Source organism: Prionailurus bengalensis, unplaced genomic scaffold (assembly GCF_016509475.1).
Source record: "Prionailurus bengalensis isolate Pbe53 unplaced genomic scaffold, Fcat_Pben_1.1_paternal_pri Un_scaffold_55, whole genome shotgun sequence".
Classification (NCBI taxonomy): Eukaryota; Metazoa; Chordata; class Mammalia; order Carnivora; family Felidae; genus Prionailurus; species Prionailurus bengalensis.
In genome coordinates, this window is record NW_025091157.1 from 394,755 (window position 1) to 418,577 (window position 23,823).

The window sequence follows — 23,823 nt, forward strand, 5'->3', positions numbered from 1 at the left end:
CAGCCAGGCACTCAAATTTTTAAATAAACTCATTTGCAATAAAATGTTACCTGTCTTAGAATGTGGAACCTTAAACAAGTCAGAAAATCAAGAGACACGTTAAAGACATCAGGTGTTACTGAAATAGATCTTTGCTATCATTCTCTTTAGTACACAACATTTGCACTTGATTCTATACTTTTATTTTTTCTATGATTTTTTCATATCTTTCTTTCATAAAATAAGTCCCCTCTTAGGAGAAAGTCTCTTAGCCCTTCCCCCATCTTAACACTCCATAACTTTTAAAGAAGTTTTAGCAATATCGTATTGACTTATGTATGCCCAAGTCAAAAAATACGTCCCAAGATAAGACTCTGGAAATAAGACTCTAATTCATGAATCTATAAGTAAGGCTTCTAATGCCACGGCCTGTTTCTGAACTGCAAATGTTTTATGCTAATTTGAACTGCATTCCCAGGAGAAATGGTTCTCTGGGATGTGTTAAGAAATCACATCTCCCAGTATAAAACTTTAATTGGATGATCCACATACTTTTTTGAGGCTAAAAAAAAATTTAATTCAATACTGTTATCTTGTAATCCTTTGTTACTTTCTAGAAAATAAGAGATCATACTAAACAAAAACAACCACAACAACAAAACTGGCTGGAGTTTCAGTGATGCTGAGTTGGGAACGACTTCCATCCATTCTATATGATTGGTAAGACAAGGTGAGTGGATGTGGTGGTTTTATAAATTCGTTGATACTTCTGTGAAAATCCCTGCCCTTAAATATATGCTGGCTTCAGTAACTGGTTTCTAGTGAACAGAATATGCAGAACTGCTGTGATTTTTAAGGCCAGCTTAGAAAATGTGATACAGCTCCCATCTGACTTTCTTTCTCTAGGGAAGCTCACCCTTAGAACGCAGCCACCACGTGGCGAGGAATCCCAGGCTACCTAGTGAGTCTTCATGTAGATACTCCAGCTGAGACTAGCCAACGTCCTAGCCAAAGGCCAGCCTCAACAGCCAAACACGTGCATGAACAAGCCTTTAGATGATTCTAGTCTCCAGCTTCCAGTTATGCCAGCTGATGCCAAAAGAAGAAGAAATGAGTTGCCCTACTCTGCTGTGCCTAAAGATTGGTGAACAAGATAAATGCTGTTTTGAACTTCCAGGTGTTGAGGTAGCCTATAATGCAGCAGTAAATTGCTACCACAGATACTGATACTAAAAATGGTGTGCTGCTATTCAAAAAAACCTAAAACTAAACTTCCTTTGAACCAGGAGGTAGGTGGAACCTGGAAAGATGTAGAAAAGCGTAAGAATGAGACCCAAAAAGGGCCTCCACAAGACTCTTAGTGGAAACCTGATGGCCTGTGAAGAGGCTGACAGCAAGGGTTTCTAAGCAAGTGAAGAAAATGACACTGGAGGAAAGGGAAGTCATGCTACAAAATACCTGAAAGTAAAACGGATAGGAAAGAGAAACTAAAGAAAGACTATGCAACTGAAAGGAACCAGGACTTACTGGGTTCAAGTATCTGTTTCTCATTTACAGCCTCTCTACATGTTGAACTGTCAAATAATGCTAAAATAAAGAAATGGCTTTTTGGGTTAAGAGAAACTCCAGGGTGCTACCAGGAAAACAGAAAGATTTAAGGTATGCCTCCAATTTCTTTAAGGATCTTAAGAGTATAAGATTTTTTTTTAAGTGGGTTCCATACCCGACATGGGGCTTAAACTCAGCACCCAGAGATCAAGTGTCACATGCTCTACCAACTGAGCCAGACAGGAGCCCCAAGAGTAGACGAATTTTAAAGGCATTGTCCTATAAGAGCTTCACAGGAAACCTGAAGCGAAAAGCTTATCTCAAAAGGACTTGGGAGGGTCGCTTTGCTAAAACACGGCATGAAATCCAGTAATATTTACAGAAAACTAAAAAAGGTAAGAGATTTATAGTAGCAAACATACTATTTGCTACCTTGGACTAAAAGAGACCAAATAGTGCAAAATGAAAAGAGGCCTTTGGGTCTTACAAGTCCCACAGGGAGGAAGCAGGATGAAAAAACAGCTGCAAATACAGGTCATTCCTTATGAAAAGGAAGGAACCAAGAGCTCAAAGAGTAAAGAAAGGGAAGAGACATGGAGAAAGTATTCCCGTGGTTAGGACTAAGTCCTATCTTAAGAACTGACAACATGCATCAGGCTATATTTCAAAACTCTTGTGGACTAGGGTGCTTCCCATCTTCTTTTTCTGAATGGGTGAGTCCTCAGCAGTTGACTAGAATGTTGCATTTGTGAGTGGTAAATCACTGTCTCTTTCATTCTCAAGTCCTCACATTGAGAACCCTTGCACTGAAGAGGCTATATTTGAGATACCATAACCCAGGCAGCTTATCCCCACTGCACCCGATTAAGATGGTCAGATCTTGGACTCAAGCCCTGAACCTGATGCCATGATAACTGAGACTTGCAGGAGGTATTGGAGGGGGAGGGGAGTGAATGTATTTTTCAGGTGGGAGGAATACAAACATTTGTGGCCAGTGGGTAAAGTATACTGCTTTTTAAAGGTGTCCATAGGTTTTAAATATTAATTCCACTAAAAAAAAAGACCATGGAACAACCTTAGTGACTTGCTCCTAATGAACAGAATATGTGACTATGATCCTGTGTGTATTCCAAGTCTAGGTGACAAAACGCGATTCTGCCTTGCTCTGTATCTCAGGCTGCTAACTTGGAATCTAGCTCCCCGTCTAGTGAGGAAGCCTAGGCCACAAAGAGAGTCTAGGTGTGTCAGTTTAAGTGTTTCTGCTGCCTCCTGAACTGAAGTCCCAGACAACAGCCAGCACCAACCACCAGACGTTAGTGAACAAATCTTCAAATGGATCCAACCCCAAACCTTTCAGTTGCCCCACCTGAAGCTGAGCGGGGCAGAGACTAGCTGTCCTGGCCACACTTTTCCTAACAGATTTGTGAACAAAAGAAATCTAACCTTTGGGGAGTGTGTTAAGAAAAAAACAAAAACGATAAATTGAAATGTGGATTAAAAAAAAGAGATAAGATACATAAACTTGTATAGGAGAAATTGGTCTCCATTAAAGTAGGATGTAATAAATGTTAAGATTAATTTATTAACAACCAATGGTGCTAATGAGAAGAAGCAGATAACTAGAAGCAAGATCTAAGAAGTTTTTCTCTCAGTTTTTCCCCAGCTAGGATCATATTAACTGCTCATTTTCCATATATGGCCTTTATTATGTTGAGGTATGGTTCCTCTAAGCCTACTTTGTTGAAGTTTATATCATGAATGGATGTTATAGTTTGTCAAATTCTTTTTCTGCATCTATTGCAATGATATGACTTTATGCTTTTTTGAAAATTAATAGGAGGTATCACATTCATTGATTTGCAAATATTGAACCACCCCTGCAAACCAGGGATAAATCCCATTTGGTTACAGTGAATGATAGAATGATTTTTTTAATGTTTATTTATTTTGGAGAAGGAGCACAAGCAGGGGAGGGACAGAGAGAGAGGGAAATACAGAATCTGAAATAGGCTCCAGGGTCCAAGCTGTCAACAGAGCCTGACACTGGGCTCAAACCGACGGACCATGAGATCATAACCTGAGCTGAAATTGGATGCTTACCTCACTAAGCCACCCAGCTGCCTCTGCCCCTGGTGAATGATTTTTTAATGTATTGTTGGAATCAGTTTGCTTATTTTGTTGAAGATTTTTGCATGTTCATCAGAGATGCTGGCCTGTAATTCTCTCTGTGGTGTCTTTATCTGGTTTTGGTATCACGGTAAAGCTGGCATAGAATAAATTTGGAAGTTTCCCTTCCTTTTATGTTTTTCTGGAACAATTTGAAAAGGACAGGTTAAATTTTTTTTTTTTTTTGTATTAGCTCTTCTTTACATGTTAAAATTTACGTCTGAATTCATCTGGTCCTAGACTTGTGTTTGTTGAGAGTTTTTTGATTCCTGATTCAGTTTCCTTGCTGGTTATTGATTTTTTTTCAAAGTTTCTATTTCTTCTTGTTTTACTTTGGTAAGTTATATATTTCCAGGAATTTATTCAATTCTTCTAAGTTGTCCAACTTGTTGGCATACATTTTTCCACAATATTCTCTCATAAATGTTTGTATTTCTGTGGTGTTGGTTCTTATTTCTAGTCTCATATTTGTGGTTTCATTTATTTTGTTTTTTTCTATTTTCTTGTTGATTACTCTGGCTAACAACTTATCAGTTTTATTAATTTTTACAAAGAACCAGCTCTAGGTTTCATTGATTTGTTCTAGTATTATCTGTTTTTTGTTTGTCTATCATTCATTTCTGCTTTAATTTCTTTTTTTAATTTTATTTTGAGAAAGACCACACATGAGTGGGGGATGGGCAGAGAGAGAGAGTGAGAGAGAGAAGGAAAGAGAGAATCCCAGACAGGTTCCATGCTGCCAGCAGAGAGCCTAACATGGGGCTCGATCTCGCAACTGTGAGATCATGACCTGAGCCAAAATCGAGAGTCAGACACTTAACCAGTTAAGCCACCCAAGGGCCCCCTGCTCTCATCATTATTACTTGCTTTCTTCTGTTGGCTTCAGGCTTCATTTGTTGTTCTTTTTCTAGCTCCTTTAGGTGTAAGGTTAGGTTGTTTGAAATTTTTCTTGCCCCTTGAAGTAGGCTTATATTGCTATGTACTTCCCTCTTAGGACCACTTTTGCAGGATCTCAAAGGTTTCAGACCATTGTTTTTTTTTGTTTTTTTTTTCATTTCCATTTGTATACACGTATTTTTTTTAAGTTTCTTCTTGTATCTCTTGCTTAACCCATTGCAGTGTAGTACCACGTTATTTAACCTGCATGTATTGTTTTTAATAATTAAGGCCTTTTTTTTTTATCCATTCTTGAGAATAGTCCATGTATAGTTGAAAACAACGTGTATTCTGTTTTAAGATGGAACGTTCTGAAAAAAATCTCTTAAATCCAATCTGGTCCACTCTGTCATTCAAAGCCATTGTTTCTTTTTTTTTTTTTATTAAATATATGAAATTTATTGTCAAATTGGTTTCCATACAACACTCAGTGCTCATCTCAACAGGTGCCCTCCTCAATACCCATCACCCACCCTCCACTCCCTCCCACCCCCATCAGCCCTCAGTTTGTTCTCAGTTTTTAAGAGTGTCTTATGCTTTGGCTCTCTTCCACACTAACATCTTTTTTTTTCCTTCCCCTCCCCCATGGATTCCTGTTAAGTTTCTCAGGATCCACATAAGAGTGAACACATATGATATCTGTCTTTCTCGTATGGCTCAAAGCCATTGTTTCTTTGGTGATTTTCTGTTAAGATGTATTTTTTGGTGATTTTTTTGTTAAGATATGTTGATGTAAATGGGGTGTTAAAGTACCCTATTACTGTCTTATTATCAATTAGTTCCTTTATGTTGGTTATTGTTTTATGTACTTGAGTGCTCTCATGGTGGGTGCATAAATATTTACAATTGTTAGATCTTCCTATTGGATTGTACCCTTTATTATGGTACAGTAGCATTCTTTGGCTCTTGCTACAGTCTTTGTTTTTGGTTTATTTATTTCGAGGGAGACAGAGTTGGGGAGGGACATAGAAAGGGGGAGAGAAAATTTCAAGCAGCCTCCATGCTGTCAGCCTGGAACCCAACATGGGGCTCAAAGCCACCAGCATAAGATCATGACCTGAGCCAAGACCTAGTCAGTCGCTCAAATGACTGAGGCACCCAGGTGCCCCACAGTCTTTGTTTTAAGGACTCTTTTGTCTAACAAAAGTATCACTATTTTTTCTTTTAACGTGATAAATTTTTCTCCATCCCCTCGCTTTCATTTTTTTTAATAGAATTTATTGTCAACTTGGCTAATATACAGTGTGTATAGTGTGCTCTTGGTTTTGGGAGTAGATTCCCGTGGTTCATCACTTATAGACAACACCCAGGGCTCATCCCAAAAAGTGCCCTCCTCAATGCCCACCACCCACTTTCCCTTCTTACCCACCGCCCCCCATCAACCCTCTATTTGTTCTCTACATTCGAGAGTCTCCTAAGGTTTGCCCCTCTCCTTCTCTGTTTGTAACTATTTTTCCCCTTCCCTTCCCCCACCGTCTTCTGTTACATTTCTCAAGTTCCACATAGGAGCAAAAACATATGATATCTGTCTTTCGGTGACTTATTTCATGTAGCATAATACCTTCTAGTTCCATCCATATTGCAAGAGATAGCACGATTTCACTCTTTCTCCTTGCCAGGTAGTATTTCAGTGTATATATAAACCACATCTCTTTATCCATTTATCAGTTGATGGGCATTTAGGCTTTTTCCAGAATTTGGCTATTGTTGAAAGCACTGCTATAGACACTGGAGTACATGTGCCCCTATGAATCAGCACTCCTGTATCCTTTGCATAAATTCCCAGTAGTGCTATTGAGGGGTCGTAGGGTAGTTTGATTTTCAATTGTTTTGAGGAACGTACGCACTGTTTTCCAGAGGGGCTGCACCAGTTTGCATTACCACCAACAGTGCAAGCATCCCCTCACTTTCAATCTGCAGGTGCCTTTATGTCTAAAATGAGGCTTTTACAGGCAGCATACAGATGGGTCTTGTTTTTTAATCCATCCTGTCACCCTAGGTCTTTTGGTTGGAGTGTTTATTCCATTTATATCCAAAGTAATTATTGACAGGTATGTATTTATTGTCATTTTACTACTTGTTTTGTGGTTGTTTCTGGAGATTTTCTCAAATCCTTTATTCTTTTTCTCCCTTTGATGTCTTTCTAATTTGCTTTCATGATATATTTGGATTTCTTTCTCTTTATTCTTTGCATGGTTATTAGTGGGTTTTGGTATATGATAAGCATTAATTTGTATATCACCTCTTCTGCGTGTAGCAGTCTATATTAAGTTGATGGTCACTTAAGTTAGAGCTCATTTTTTTTCTCCTCCCCATGTTTTGATAAGCTATTATATTGTACATCCTTTTTTGGGGCATTCCTTGAAGATTTTTTTTTTTTACAGAAACATACATTTTTTTACTGCTTTTACATTTCCTGCCTTTATACTGTCACTTTTGATCTCTCCTTTCCACTCAGAGTCCCCGATAATATTTCTTACAGGCTGATTTAGTGGTCACAAACTCCTTCCATTTTTGTTTGAGAAATTCTTTATCTCTCCTTCTATTATGAATGATAGCCTTACTGGATAGAGTATATTTGGCTGCAGATTCTTCTCATTCAGCACTTTGAATATATCATGCCATTTCCTTCTGCCTTGCAAAGTTTCTGTTGAAAAATCTCCTGCTAGCCTTGTGGGTTTTCCCTTGGAAGTGAATGTCTTATTTTGCTGCTTTTAAGATTTGTAGCAGTGGGGCGCCTTCGTGGCTCAGTCTGTGAAGCATGACTTGATCTTAGCTCAAGTGGTGACCTTGCAGTTCGTGCGTTTAAGCCCTCCAGTGGGCTCTGCGCTGACAGCACAGAGAGTGCCTGGGATTCTCTCTCTCTCTCTCTCTCTCTCTCTCTCACTCTGTCTCTCTCTCTGCCACTCCCCTGCTTGTGTCTGCGTTTTGTCACGGAAATAAAAAAAAAAAAAACAAAAGCAAAAACAAAACACTAAAAAAAAAGATGTTAGCAGTATATTTTGCAAATTTAATTACAATATGTCTTGGGTGTTGATTTTGATGGAAGTTCTCTGTGCCTCCTGGATCTGGATGTCTGTTTTCTTCTCCACATTACGGAATTTTTCAGTTATTGTGTCTTCAAATCAGTTATCTGTCCCCTTCTCTCTGTCTTCTTCTTCTGGGACTCCTATCATATGAATGTTCTTACATTTGACGGAGTCACCGAGTGCCTTAAGTCTATTCTTGCATTGGATAATTCTTCTTTGTCTTCTTCAGCTTCACTGCTTTCCATTACTCTGTCTTCTAGGTCATTAATTTGTTCCTCTGCTTCTTCCAGCTTGCTGTTAATTTTTACTGCACTCTTCATCTCTGATTCTTCAACTCTTTTATGTCTGTGGTAAGGGTCTCTCGGATGTCTTCCATTCTTTTCTCAAGTCCAGTGAATATCCTTATGATCATGGTTTTAAATTCTCCATTAGGCGTGTTATTTACATCTGTCCCATTTAGGTCTCTGGCCACGGCCTTATCCTGTCCTTTCATTTGGGATAAATGCTTCTGTCTTTTCCTTTTGTCTAAGTATCTGCCAGCTTCTGTGTGTTAGAGAAGCCAGTTATGTCACCTGCTCCCGAAAGTAATGGACTTAGGAAAAAGACGTCGTGTAATGCCCAGGGTCTAGCACTTCAGGCAGTGTCACCAGTGTGTGCTGCATGTGTTCTGCTCTTGTGTTCTGGCTATGCTATCCTTTAGGCCAGTCGTCTGCAGAGGCTCTCCTTGCCTGGTCTGGTGAGTGTTTGGTCCCTGGCCTGAATGTAGCGGGTTTTAACTAGGTGTGCTCTGGTCTGCTTATGAAATGAGACCTGTCACCACCTCTACTGGAACTGAGGCCAAGGGAAGCTCTCTGGTTGGGAGATGTGGTGTGGGCAGGCATTTGTCCTGGTCTTCTGGGGGAGGGGTCTGCTGTGCTGGGACTCAAGCAAGAGTGATTGAGAAAGGTAGTTCCACCAGAGTGCAAGGGGGTGGTGTTTGGTGTAAGCAAGTTAGGTAACCAGTGTTAGCAATGCACTGCTTCCTGCAGGTGGCTTTATGTTTGTGGTGAGGGGCAGGAGAAGGAGTTGGTGCCAGCCAGCGGCTTTGTTCCTACAGACAGGTCTCTCTGAACTTTGCCCCTGAGGGACATGCTCTGAGAAGAGCAACTAATCTCCCCACTGTGTGCCCCAGGCACTCTTCAGACCACTGTACCCACGCTATATGCTCCCACGTTGTTTGCCTGCCCTCTGTCCATGAGCAGTGGAGTACCTCAGGGCTCTAAACCAGCTAAATCGGATGCCCTTGAAAACTCCAGACTTTACACACTACTGGTTGCAAGAACTCACGAAATGCAGGCCCTCTTGTTTTCCAAGCCAGTGGCTATGGGGAAATGTTCTCTTTGTGCGTTCCCCTGTGCATTTCTCTCTCTCACCCTTACCCACAACCTCGACTCCCTCCCCTCTGCAGAACCCAGGATCTGTTTCTCTTCTAGACGACATTTCTGCATCAAGGACCTTCTTTGATGTGGCCTCTTCTCTCCCTTTTGTTGTGGAGTTTGTTCTGTCAGTCTTCAGGTCGATTTCTGGGGTTTTTAGGGTGAGCTGATTGTTATCTAGTTGTATTCGTGGGATGAGGCAAGCCTAGAGTCCTCCTACTCCTCTGCCTTCTTCCTGTCTCTAAGATCTTTTTCTAAGATTCCCTTCAATTCCAACAATTCTTACAAGTAGACAGGAATGCCTCTTTAGAATGTCCCCTCAGGTTAAGGTAGAAGCACAGAGACCTACAATTTGAAGCACAATAGTTGAAAAACTAGAAAGAGTCAATTTGATAACCAAAATTGGGCCTTTGGTCTGATTTCAATGAAAGGAAATAGGAAGCTTTGAGTATTTTTTAATCCATTGAATACTCAATCTTCATTCTCCTTTCCTCAGTGAGGAAATAAAGAGAATGTCATGGAATCATTTTTCATCTTTTCAGTAGCAAAACAAATGTATTGTCCTTTAGCACTACTTAAATTAACTCCACATTCTCCTTTACCTTACTTCAACCTTGTTTGTGTGGGAAGGTAAGATCACTTCATCTTTGTGTTGTCCCACAATGCTTCTCCATATCATACAAGTTGGCTTCAAAAGTTTGTTGTCATTCAAATTACCAATCTAGTATTTGTCTCTGATAAATCAACTTAATACTACCGCAATTTGTACAGCTGTATTGTTTTAATGATATAATGTTTATTCCATTAATTATACGCTGAGCTAAAACATATAGCTAAGCATATCTTTCTATTCAAGTGAAAGAAGGGAAACAGGCTGCTGTGTTTTCCAAGAAAGTATGATCTGTGCCAAGCACAGGATTAACACCAGTGTTACACACAAGAACCAGGTCAGAAGAGGATCTCATTGTGAATTGCAAGATGATGGGTTAGCAAGATTGCTTAACAGGAAAGAGGAATAGCCTAGAGTTAATCTTTTCCTTCCTAGATGGTGAAAACTATGGATGAGTCTATGCATTATAATGAGATAATAAAATATAATGAAGTAAATGTTAGTAGACTGAGTCAAAAGATCCTATGGCCAAGATTTGATGGAAATGAAAGTGGGCAGCACTGACTGAGACACTAAAAGTTTGCCTCAACCTCTCAGGTCATGATCCCAGGTCATGGGATCAAGACCCCTGTCAGCCTCCACACTAAGTGTGAAGCCTGCTAAAATTCTCTCGTCTCTCTCTCTCTCTCTCTCTCTCTCTCTCTCTCTCTCTTTCTCTCCCTACACACCCCCTCGTCCTGCTTGTGCCCGCTCTAAAAAATATATAAATATAAATAAATAAATTAAACAAATAAATAAATAGAAGTCTGAACACACTAAAGAAAGAGCATTTTATCTTTTTGAGCCTGACTTCACATCGAGTCATGGGGTCAGCAAGGCAAAGGCTGGCAAAAGGGTCCTTCAAGAAACAAAAATCTCTATAGGAGCAAAGTTTAGTTCTACTGCATTGACTTTTTATTATTACATAAGTGACTGGTAATTTGCAAGATAACTAGGAAAAAGTTTTCATAAAATTTGTTATGGTACTGGCATAAGGACAGACATATAGATCAATGTATTAACATTGAGAATCTAAACATAAATTCTCACATTATAGTGAACTGATTTTCCACAAGGGTGACAGACAATTAAATGGAATAAGACTAGCCTTTGTAACAAACGGTACTGGGGCAAATGGATATCCACATGCAAAGCAATAAAATCAGACCTCTACCCCATAGCATATATACAAAATTAACTTAAAATCTAAGAGCTAAAATGATAAAACTCTTAGAAAAAAGCTTATGTGTATATGTTTATGACTGGATTTGACAATGATTTCTTAGACATGACACCAAAAGACAAAAGCAGATTAAGTTTACTTCATCAAAATTAAAAAGTACTATGCTTCAAATATCACCATCAAGAAAGTGAAAGGCAAGTGACTAAACAGGGGAAAATACCTGAAAATCCCATATCTACTAAGGGATTTGCATGTAGGACATTTAAATAACTCTTCCAATAATGAAAAGACAATCCAATATAAAAACGGGCAAAAGAATGGATTAGTTCTTTAAAGACGATACAGAAATGGATAATAATCACGTTAAAAGGGAGATGTTTGGGGTTCCTGGGTGGCTCAGTCAGTTAAGCTTCTGACTTGGGCTCAGGTCACGATCTCACGGTTCGTGGGTTCGAGCCCCGCATTGGGCTCTGTGCTGACAGCTGGGAGGGAGCCTTGAGCCTGTTTCAGATTCTGTGTCTCCCTCTCTCTGACCCTCCCCTGTTCACGCTCTGTCTTCCCTGTCTCAAAAATGAGTAAAACGTTAAAAAAATAAAAAAAGAAGATGTGAGATATATATATATATATATATATATATATATATATATATATTCCATGGAGTATTACTCAGCAATCAAAAAAAAAGGAATCTTGCCATTTGTAACTACGTGTATGGAACTGGAGCGTATTATGCTAAGTGAAATTAGTAGGAGAAAGACAAAAATCATATAACTGCTCTCGTATGAGGACTTTAAGAGACAAAACAGATGAACAAAAGGGAAGGGAAACAAAAATAATATAAAAACAGGGAGGAGGACAAACACAGGAGACTCATAAATATGGAGAAAAAACTGAGGGTTGCTGGAGGGGTTGTGGGAGGGGGGATGTGCTAAATGGGCAAGGGGCATTAAGGAATCTACTCCTGAAATCATTGCTTCACTAAATGCTAACTAATTGGGATGCAAATTAAAAAATATATATAACTAAAGATACAACAAAAAGAGTAACGCCCCCCGCCCCACCAAAAAATTTCTCAACCCAGGAAGCCTCTGGTTGGGGATTCAGGAGATAAGGACCTTCTAGAGAAGGTCAGAGCAATGGACTGAGTTGGCTGAAAGCTATCTAAGTTTTTGTTTCATAGGGAACACCTTAAAGTGGCAGACAATTTCATGCCATAACCTTAATTCCTTTCTATAGGGATACACAGAAAATCCCTCGTTATTCTTTAATAAGCTTCATCAGTTTCGGATATCCTTACAAATTTTAGTTTTTGAGACCTTAAAGATTTCTGTAGGACACAGTAGCAGGACAACGCCTAGCACTCTCATTCATAGAAGACTGATCAACAGAGAGTCATGTTACTCACATGAAAAGTTCCCTGTTACTATGTGACTCATTTATAAGACGTCCAGAAAAGAAAATAATTTTCAATGTCTCTTCAGCCACAAAAAGGACCAGTCAACAGAATGTTCTAATTCCCCTGACGGGTATAGCTGTCTAATGAAACTTGCATGTATATTATATAGCTTTTGCGACTGACAGAAACGAGTTGGTCAGTGTATCTACCTCATTGGTCCCACTTAGGATGTACAATGAGAATCCTACAAAGGAGGGTGAGAGTGGGATGACATTCACTGTTCTGCTTGGAAAACAGTTGGGGTTTCACGACATATGAATAAATGAGAATCCTGAATGGCACATTAGTCTTTTCTGAGATTGAATTGTGAAATCTCTGAAAGGCTGATTAACTCAAGTGAGTGAAAAAAGAAAATGAGTTTCTGAACTTTCAATGGTAGGAGCACTATGTTACTAGGTAAGACCCTGACAGAGCAGCCATTTCTCCTTTTTCACTGGCGTTTCTTTTCCTTTACAAAATCCAACAAAGAGAAAAGTCCATTCCCTTGAGAAGGACGTTTGCATAACGACCTGCTAGTCATTCTTGATGAAGAGAATAAATTGCACACTTGTAATTACAAATTACAACAAATCATCATTAAAATAACCCCTTCTCAAACTCTCACTGAAGGGTTGAGACTACAAGAGAAAGTCAGATTTCAAGATGACATGATCACTCAAAGCGTGCGGAAGTTTGAAACATGCTGAAAAATATTAACAGGGACTCTCACACATCCGTACGCCAACGTTCACAGCAGCATTATTAACAGTAGCCAAAAGGTGGACTAAACCAAATGCTCACTGTGGTATATATAAAATGTTGCTTTTTTAGACTCTCACAATGTTTTTATGAAAATCTCACTATAAACATCATTATGAGTTCAATCAATTTCATCTCTATAGGAAAATTCCATCGCTAGTAGCAAATAGCAACAATATCAACCAAATATTTGGATAAGTGAGCCTTTCCATGTGATCCAAAACATTCTTATGTACTACTCCTAGTGAAATACAGATTCCTTTTCAGTAGGACAGACATTAAGCGACCAACTTACCAAACTTGTCTTTAACAAGTTGCTCGGAAGATTGTGAATGTGGGCCGCTTGTTGTTTGATGGTTTCTTCTGCCCTGGCATTTTGCACTTCTAGCCTAAAATGCAGACCTTAAGATAATTATTCTCACACATAAGTGTAAAACAATACCATATAATATCTGAACAAATGAGGGTCTTACAGAAATTCTTAAAATTGTATCAAGAGGAAGATTTGGGAATTGTGCCATTTTTCTCGTGTTTTGTGGATAAGGTGCAAAATAGAGAGATAATATCCCCAATTTTGCCTTTCAAAATAGCTCAAAGCTGGAATTTGTATCCAGCTTAACAATAATATACTGGCATAACAAGTATATTTCTCGTACTACACTGCTTATCTGCTGTATAAATAAGGTATTTTCTGTGAGGTTTAAATTATACTTTTGCATATGATCTTACGTCTTCTCCGCATATCTTATGTCCTTTGCCTCTCGATCCTTTGCCTCTTGCAACTAGAATAAAGAAAAAAAATAATTTTAACTACTGACAATCTAGTAAAACACCATCACCTGTTTTTGTAACCAAATGTTATTATTATTATTTTTTTTTTTACTTGGTGGGGCACAGAGAGACAGAGAGAGAGAACGCCCAAATGGGGAAGGGAGTCATAGGGAGAGACAGAGAAACTCATAAGCAGGCTCCAAGCTCAGGGTGAAGCCTGATGTGGGTCTCGGTCTCATGACCGGTCTCATGATGTGGAGTTTGGGATCATGACCTGAGCAGAAATTAAGAGTCAGGACGCTCAACCAACAAAGCCACCCAAGTGCCCCTGTAACTGAAATCTTATTGGACCCAGCCACACTCTCCCCTACACACTGATTGATGGCTACTTTTAGGTCATAACAAAAGAGTTCAGCTGCTACAACAGAGACTGTGGCCTACAAAGCCGAAAATGTTTCAATACTCTTCCAGAATAGTTAAACAAACTTACTCTCTTACAAAAACATAACGTTGTTAATGTTTATAAATTATATATGATCAGATAAACATACAAATGTATCTACTGGTCAAATGGAGGAAATATAGGAAATTACCTTATGGTAAACATTTCTGTTTTCATATTCCAAGCACTACATCAACTATGATTTTCAACATTCACATAGGTGAATGACATTCCTATTCTCGTGATTATGAAACTGAACATGCTATTTTCAGTGACAACGAGATATTTCATGGAAGAGTTTGACAAGCAATATCCTAGTAGGAGCCAGAAAGCCTGGGTCTGAATTCCCAATTCTGCTGGTTATGAGCTCTATGACCTTGAGCACACTCCCTAATACTTCCATGTCTCAGTCTTTGCATCTGTAAAATGAAGGTAATGACAGCACCTACTGGGGCACCTGAGTGGCTCAGTCGGTTCAGTGTGTTGCTTTTGATTTCTGCTCAGGACATGATCTCAGGCTCACGTGATTAAGCCCCACATCGGGCTCTACGTGGACAGCAAGGAGCCTGCTTGGAATTCTGTCTCTCTCTCTCTCTGTCTCTCTCTCTCTTTCTCACTCTCCCTACCTTCCCTTCCCCACAATCTGTCTCTCTCTCTCTCTCTTTGTCTCTCTCTCAAAATAAGGAACCTTAAAAAAATAATCTCAAAATAAATAATAATAGTATCTACCTAACTGGGATCTTGGTAATATAAATTTAGGAAATAATACATGAACAACTTAGAAGGGGACGTGGCACATAGTCAGCTCTAAGTGTATGCATTTAGCATGATTACTGTTGCTGTATTTTGCGTTCCAATACAATGAGATCGTTTAGGCAGGTGGCATGCCAATACAAGTGGCCCCGTATACAAACTATACTGAAGTTATTCTTCATATCACCACAAGTGGCAGCAAATGGGGAGGATGAGGCCCAGAGTCTCTCCTCAGTACTTCACACAACTTTCGCCAATGCCACTAGCAAACAGTACTTTTTTTTCCTCTTATACTACTTGCAACTAACATCCTCTCTATACCCTCAGTGGACAATGCTCACGGAGTAAAATACAAATAGCACCGCCTAGACTGAGTAGTAGATGCTTTACATGACCATCAGAGGCAAGGGAAAGCCACTGATATGGAAATAATGGAGTCTTGCTAAACCAAATTTCCTCAATCATTTCATGCCCATACTGTTTACGTTAGGCTGCTTTAGCACGTACTCTGGTGAAGAGATTAAGGCTTTGTGGTAACAGCATATCAGAAAAGCTGGCCCCAGAGCTTTGCAGTTGGTAAAGTGCTACAAATCTGTAAATCCCAGCACCGGCTGCATAAGGAAGAAAGATTTTAATTTCTCCTTTTCTATTAACCATTTGCTTAAGTTTGAAACTTTCTCCATCTATAACACTGCTTCTCCCCTTGCAGTGGACTCGAACATTCTTTAGTGAATCATCTCATCCACAGATTCAAGTTTTCTTCACTTATTCCTTCTTTTACACTAAAATCTAACTTCCACTAAGAAAATTTGAGGGTCATAAAGGACCTTTTTTCAAAAAAAACTTTATTAAAGTCTTTATCCTGCTTCACTTCTCAGCAGCAGCTGAGAAAAATGATCATACCCTCACTCTGCGCTTCTAGCCCCACCTTATTTCTGAAGGACGGCAACCCCTGACATTAAGTCCTTGCCCCTTGCTATCTGTGTTTTGAATTGCTCTTAAGGCTTCAAAACCAGATTCGCTAATTCACATTTCCAGCTTTGGCCCTTTTACCTAGGCCACGTGTACTTTTCGCTCTTCCATCTAGGTGCTCACAGACAGCATCTCAACCGCGCACTCAAAAATCATTACTTTCCTAGCAGTGCTATTGCTGGCTCATAAAGACAGATACCATATGGTTTCACTCTTATGTGGATCCCGAGAAACTTAACAGGAACCCATGGGGGAGGGGAAGGAAAAAAAAAGAGGTTAGAGTGCGAGAGAGCCAAAGCATAAGAGACTGTTAAAAACTGAGAACAAACTGAGGGTTGATGGGGGGTGGGAGGGAGGAGAGGGTGGGTGATGGATATTGAGGAGGGCACCTTTTGGGATGAGCACTGGGTGTTGTATGGAAACCAATTTGTCGATAAATTTCATATAAAAAATCATTACTTGACATGGAGTACCTTTGTAGACAGCTAATCGTGTACATTTTATTTGGACTCTTTTCGGTGTTACTTTGAGTGTGTTTTTCTTATTGAGTCTTAGGGAGCACCCTTACCCTTAGGATGCTGACCAGCATACTTTGTCTCGCTTTTCCTTATAACACGACATTTATCACAAGGGCTGGATGATCACTGGTTTGCCTTTGTTTCCTTTTGAGTAATTTCTTCGTCCATAGAGATTTCAACTTACGGAAGTCTTCTGAAGTTCCTTTCAGACCCATACTTGACTATATTGTTAGGAAGGTTAAGTTGGCTAGAGCTACCTCTTCTTCCCAATCCAGATTCTTCACCTCAAAATTGTGTGCATCAAATATCTTCACCCAGGTAGCCCCTGGTTTGGGGATTCAGGAGATAAGGACCTTCTAGAGAAGTCAGAGCTATGGACTCAGTTGCCTGAAAGCTATCTAAGTTTTTGTTTCACAGGGAACACTTTAAAGTGGCAGGTAATTTCATGCCATAACCCTAATTCCTTTCTATAGAGATGTACAGAAAATCCCTCGTTATTCTTTAATAAGCTTCATCAGTTTCGGATATCCTTACAGATTTTAGTTTTTGAGACATTAATGATTTCTTTAGGACACAGTAGCAGGACAATGCCTAGCACCCTCATTCATAGGAGACTGATCAACCGAGTATCATATTACTCGCATGAAAAGTTCCCTATTACAATGTGACTCATTAATAAGACGTATAGAAAAGAAAGTAGTTTTCAATGTCCCTTTAGTCATAAAAAAGACCAGTCAACAGAATATTCTAGTTCCCCTGACGGGTATAGCTGCCTAATGAAACTTGCATGTATATTATATAGCTTTTGTGACTGACAGAAACGAGTTGGTCAGTGTATCTACCTCATTGCTCCCACTTAGGATGTACAATGAGAATCCTACAAAGGAGGGTGAGAGTGGGATGACATTCACTGTTCCACTTGAAAACAGTTGTGGTTTCACTACATAAATTAGAATCTTGAATGGCACATTAGTCTTTTCTGAAATTGAATTCTGAAATCTCTGAAAGGCTGATTAACTCAAGTGAATGGAAAAAAAATGAGTTTCTGAACTTTCAATGGTAGGAGCACTATGTTACTAGGTAAGGCCCTGACAGAGCAGCCATTTCTCCTTTTTCACTGGCATTTCTTTTCCCTTACAAAATCCAACAAAGAAAAAAGGCTATTCTTTGGGAAGGACGTTTGCATAATGACCTGCTAGTCATTGTTGATGAAGAGAATAAGTTGCAAATTTGTAATTATAAATTACAACAGATCATCATTAAAAGAACTCTTTCTGAAACTCTCACTGAAGGGTTGGGTTTACAACAGAAAGTCAGAATGCCAGATGAAATGATCACTCAAAGACTGGGGACGTTTGAAACACGCTGAAAAATAGTAGCAGGGACTCACACATCTGTATGACAATGTTCACAGCACCTTTATATACAATAGCCAAAAGGAGGACTAAACCAAATGCTCACTGTGGTATATACAAAATGTTGCTCTTCTTAGATTCTCACAATATTTTTATTTAAATCTCACTACAAACATCATTACTTTATGAATTCAATCAACTTCATCTACATAGAAGAATTACATCACTAGTAGCAAGCAGAAACAATATCAACCAAATATTTTGATCAGTGAAAATTTCCATATGATCCAAAACATTCTTATGTACTACTACTAGTGACATAAGGATTCCTTTTCAGGACAATCATTAAGAGATCGACTTACCAAACTTGCCTTTAGCAAGTTGCTCTGAAGATCTTGAATTTGGGCCGCTTGATGTTTGATGGTTGCTTCTTGCCTGGCATTTTTAACCTTTAGCCTAAAATGCAGATCTTAAGATAATTATTCTCACACATAATTTTAAAACTGTATCGTGTAATTTCTGAACAAGTTGAGGGTATTACAGAAATTCTTAAAATTGTATCAAGAGGATGATTTGGCAATTGTGCCAATTTTCTCATTGTGTTTTGTGGTAATGGTGCAAAATTGAGAGATAAGATGCCAAAATTTTGCATTTCAAAATAGCTCAAAGCTGGAATTTGTATCCAGCTTAACAATGATATACTCGCATAACTAATACATTTCTCATAGTACACTCCTTATCTGCTTTATAAATAAACAAGTTATTTTCTGTGAGGTTTAAATTATACTTTAGCATATGATCTTTAATCTTCTCAGCGTATCTTTCGGCCTCTGCATGTCGTTCCTGTGCTTCTTGTAACTAAAATAAAGAAAAAATAATACTTTTAAATACTGTCAATCTAGTTGAACACCATCACCTGTTTCTGTAACTAAATGTTTTTTTTGTTTTGTTTTGTTTTGTTATTTTATACTTGAAAGAGAGACAGAGAAGGAGAGAGCACACACAAGTGGGAAGGGAGTCAGAGGGAGAGACAGAGAAAAAGGTAAGCAGGCTGCAAGCTCAGGGTGAAGCCTGATGTGGGGCTCGGTCTCATGACCGGTCTCATGATGTGGGGTTTGGGATCATGACCTGAGTGGAAATTAAGAGTCAGGACGCTCAACCAACTAAGCCGCCTAAGCACCCCTGTAACTAAAATCTTATTGGACCCAGCCACACTCTCCTCTACATGCTGAATGATGGCTACTTTTAGGTCATAACAAAAGAGTTCAGCTTCTACAACAGAGACTATGGCCTACAAAGCCGAAAACATTTCAATACTGGTACAGAATAGTTTACCAATCTTACTCTCCTACAAAAACATAACATTGTTAATGGTTTTAAATTATATATGATGAGATAAAAATACAAATGTATCTACTGGTCAAATGGAGGAAATATAGGAAATTACCTTATGGTAAACATTTCTGTTTTCATATTCCAAGCACCATATCAACTATGATTTTCAACATTCACATAGGTGAATGACATTGCTGTTCTCGTGATTATGAAACTGAACATGCTGTTTTCAGTGACAACGAGATATTTCATGGAAGAGTTTGACAAGCAGTATCCTAGTAGGAGCCAGAAAGCCTGGGTCTGAATTCCCAATTCTGCTGGTTATGAGCTGTATGACCTTAAGCACAGTACCTAAAACTTCCGTGTCTCAGTCTCTAAATCTGTAAGACGAAAGTAATAACAGCACCTACTGGGGTACCTGGGTGGCTCAGTCGGGTCAGCGTCTGGCTCTTGATTTCTGCTCAGGACATGATCTCAGGGTCACGTGATTGAGCCCCACATCCAGCTCTGCGTGGATAGCGAGGAGCCTGCTTGGCATTCTCTCTCTCTCTCTCTCTCTCTCTCTCTCTCTCCTCTCTCTCTCTCTCTCTCTCCCTACCTCCTCTTCCCACAATCTCTCTCTGTCTCTCTCTCTGTCTCTCTCTGTCTCTCTCTCTCTCTCTCAAAATAAAGAATCTTATAAAAGTGATCTGAAAAATAAATAATAATAGGATCTACCTCACTGGGATCTTGGGAATATAAAATTAGGAAATAATACGTGAACAACTTAGAAGGGTACGTGGCACATAGTCAGCTCTAAGTGTATGCATTTAGCATGATTACTGTTGCTGTATTTTGCGTTCCAATACAATGAGATAGTTAAGGCAGGTGGCATGCCAATACAAGTGGTCCCCTATACAAATTATACTGAAGTCATTCTTCATACCACCGCAAGTGGCAGCAAATGGGGAGCATGAGGCCCAGAATCTCTCCTCAGTACTTCACACAACTTTTGCCAATGCCACTAGCAAACGGTACTTTTTTTTCCCCCCCGCTTATAATACTTTTAACTAACTCCCTCTCTATACTACTCAGTGGACAATACTCACGGACTACGGTACAAATAGCACCTCTTACATTGAGCAATAGATGCTTTACATGACCATCAGAGGCAAGGGAAAGCCACTGACATGGAGATAATGGAGTCTTGCTAAACCAAAGTTCCTCAATCATTTCATGCCCACACTGTTTACATTAGGCTGCTTTAGCAGGTACTCTGATGAGGAGATTAAGGCTTTGTGGTAACAACATATCAGAAAAGCTTGCCCCAGAGCTTTGCAGTTGGTAAAGTGCTACACATCTGTAAATCACAGCACCAGCTGCATTAAGGAAGAAAGATTTCAATTTCTCCTTTTCTATTAACCATTTGCTTAACTTTTGAAGCTTTGTCCATCTATCACGCTGCTTCTCCCCTTGCAGTGGACTTGAACATTCTTTAATGTATCGTCTCATCCACAGATTCAAGGTTTGTTCACTTATTTCCTTCTTTTACACTAAAATCTAACTTTCACTCCTATCATTCCACTAAGACATTTTGAGGGTCATCAAGAACCTCTTTTTTGTTTTTTAATTTTATTAAGGTCTCTATCCTGCTTCACTTTTCAGCAGCAGCTGAGAAAAATGACCATGCCCTCCCTCTGCTCTTTTAGCCACACCTTATTTCTGAAGGACGGCAACCCCTGACATTAAGTCCTTGCCCCTTGCTATCTGTGTTTTGAATTGCTCTTAAGGCTTCAAAACCAGATTCGCTAATTCACATTTCCAGCTTTGGCCCTTTTACCTAGGCCACGTGTACTTTTCGCTCTTCCATCTAGGTGCTCACAGACAACATCTCAACCGCGCACTCAAAAATCATTACTTTCCTAGCAGTGCTATTGCTGGCTCATAAAGACAGATACCATATGGTTTCACTCTTATGTGGATCCTGAGAAACTTAACAGGAACCCATGGGGGAGGGGAAGGAAAAAAAAAAGAGGTTAGAGTGCGAGAGAGCCAAAGCATAAGAGACTGTTAAAAACTGAGAACAAACTGAGGGTTGATGGGGGGTGGGAGGGAGGAGAGGGTGGGTGATGGGTATTGAGGAGGGCACCTTTTGGGATGAGCACTGGGTGTTGTATGGAAACCAATTTGTCGATAAATTTCATATAAAAAATCATTACTTGACATGGAGTACCTTTGTAGACAGCTAATCGTGTACATTTTATTTGGACTCTTTTCGGTGTTACTTTGAGTGTGTTTTTCTTATTGAGTCTTAGGGAGCACCCTTACCCTTAGGATGCTGACCAGCATACTTTGTCTCGCTTTTCCTTATAACACGACATTTATCACAAGGGCTGGATGATCACTGGTTTGCCTTTGTTTCCTTTTGAGTAATTTCTTCGTCCATAGAGATTTCAACTTACGGAAGTCTTCTGAAGTTCCTTTCAGACCCATACTTGACTATATTGTTAGGAAGGTTAAGTTGGCTAGAGCTACCTCTTCTTCCCAATCCAGATTCTTCACCTCAAAATTGTGTGCATCAAATATCTTCACCCAGGTAGCCCCTGGTTTGGGGATTCAGGAGATAAGGACCTTCTAGAGAAGTCAGAGCTATGGACTCAGTTGCCTGAAAGCTATCTAAGTTTTTGTTTCACAGGGAACACTTTAAAGTGGCAGGTAATTTCATGCCATAACCCTAATTCCTTTCTATAGAGATGTACAGAAAATCCCTCGTTATTCTTTAATAAGCTTCATCAGTTTCGGATATCCTTACAGATTTTAGTTTTTGAGACCTTAATGATTTCTTTAGGACACAGTAGCAGGACAATGCCTAGCACCCTCATTCATAGGAGACTGATCAACCGAGTATCATGTTACTCGCATGAAAAGTTCCTTGTTACCATGTGACTCATTTATAAGACGTCTAGAAGAGGAAATAATTTTCAATGTCCCTTCAGTCACAAAAAGGACCAGTCAACAGAATATTCTAGTTCCCCTGACGGGTATAGCTGCCTAATGAAACTTGCATGTATATTATATAGCTTTTGTGACTGACAGAAACGAGTTGGTCAGTGTATCTACCTCATTGCTCCCGCTTAGGATTTACAATGAGAATCCTACAAAGGAGGGTGAGAGTGGGATGACATTCACTGTTCTGCTTGGAAAACAGTTGGGGTTTCACTACATATGAATAAATGAGAATCCTGAATGGCACATTAGTCTTTTCTGAGATTGAATTGTGAAATCTCCGAAAGTCTGATTAACTCACGTGAATGGAAAAAAAAAAATGAGTTTCTGAACTTGCAATGGTAGGAGTACTATGTTACTAGGTAATTCTCTGACAGAGAAACCATTTCTCCTTTTTCACTGGCATTTCTTTTCCTTTACAAAATCCAACAAGGAGAAAAGTCCATTCCTTTGAGAAGGACATTTGCATAATGATCTGCCAGTCATTGTTAATGAAGAGAATAAATTGCAAACTTGTAATTACAAATTACAACAAATCATCATTAAAATAAACCGTTCTCAAACTCTCACTGAAGGGATGAGATTACAAGAGAAATTCAGAATTCAAGATCAAATGATCACTCAAAGATTGGGGACGTTTGAAACACGCTGAAAAATAGTAGCAGGGAGTCTCACACATCTGTATGCCAACGTACACAGCAGCATTATTAACAGTAGCCAAAAGGTGGACTAAACCAAATGCTCAATGTGGTATATATAAAATGTTGCTCTTTTTAGATTCTCACAAATTTTTTTAATGAAAATCTCACTACAAACATCATTACTTTATGAATTCAATCAACTTCATCTATATAGAAGAATTACATCACTAGTAGCAAGTAGGAACAATATCAACCAAACCTTTGCAACAGTGAGATTTTCCATGGGATCCAAAACATTCTTATGTACTACTACTAGTGAAATACGGATTCCTTTTCAGTAGGACAGACATTAAGAGATCGACTTACCAAACTTGTCTTTAGCAAGTTGCTCTGAAGATCTTGAATTTGGGCCGCTTGATGTTTGATGGTTGCTTCTTGCCTGGCATTTTTAACCTTTAGCCTAAAATGCAGATCTTAAGATAATTATTCTCACACATAATTTTAAAACTGTATCGTGTAATTTCTGAACAAGTGAGGGTATTACAGAAATTCTTAAAATTGTATCAAGAGGATGATTTGGCAATTGTGCCAATTTTCTCATTGTGTTTTGTGGATAATGGTGCAAAATTGAGAGATAAGATGCCAAAATTTTGCATTTCAAAATAGCTCAAAGCTGGAATTTGTATCCAGCTTAACAATGATATACTCGCATAACTAATACATTTCTCATAGTACACTCCTTATCTGCTTTATAAATAAACAAGTTATTTTCTGTGAGGTTTAAATTATACTTTAGCATATGATCTTTAATCTTCTCAGCGTATCTTTCGGCCTCTGCATGTCGTTCCTGTGCTTCTTGTAACTAAAATAAAGAAAAAATAATACTTTTAAATACTGTCAATCTAGTTGAACACCATCACCTGTTTCTGTAACTAAAATTGTTTTACTTGAG

General features: G+C 39.1%; 1 protein-coding gene and 1 long non-coding RNA gene across 3 annotated transcripts in view; one reads left to right on the plus strand and one right to left on the minus strand.

The window, feature by feature from the left end:
- The window catches only part of LOC122478363 (ankyrin repeat domain-containing protein 26-like), a 30,173-nt gene extending 10,435 nt beyond the window's left edge, over nt 1-19,738 (minus strand). Inside the window, exons 1-4 of one of the 2 annotated variants that reach the window (XM_043572005.1) lie at nt 18,698-19,738; nt 18,273-18,366; nt 13,829-13,881; nt 13,395-13,488 (exon numbers count right to left, since the gene is read on the minus strand). In XM_043572005.1, the coding sequence (XP_043427940.1) occupies nt 13,395-13,488; nt 13,829-13,881; nt 18,273-18,366; nt 18,698-18,705 (249 nt within the window). In that variant the 5' untranslated portion in view covers nt 18,706-19,738. The remainder of the gene's footprint in view (nt 1-13,394; nt 13,489-13,828; nt 13,882-18,272; nt 18,367-18,697) is intronic. The other variant, XM_043572006.1, reaches the window with a different exon arrangement.
- LOC122478364 lies at nt 19-2,577 on the plus strand. The gene is made up of 2 exons (XR_006295969.1): nt 19-709; nt 886-2,577. It is a non-coding gene; the product is annotated as an uncharacterized LOC122478364 (long non-coding RNA).
- Nucleotides 19,739-23,823: the final 4,085 nt, after the last annotated feature.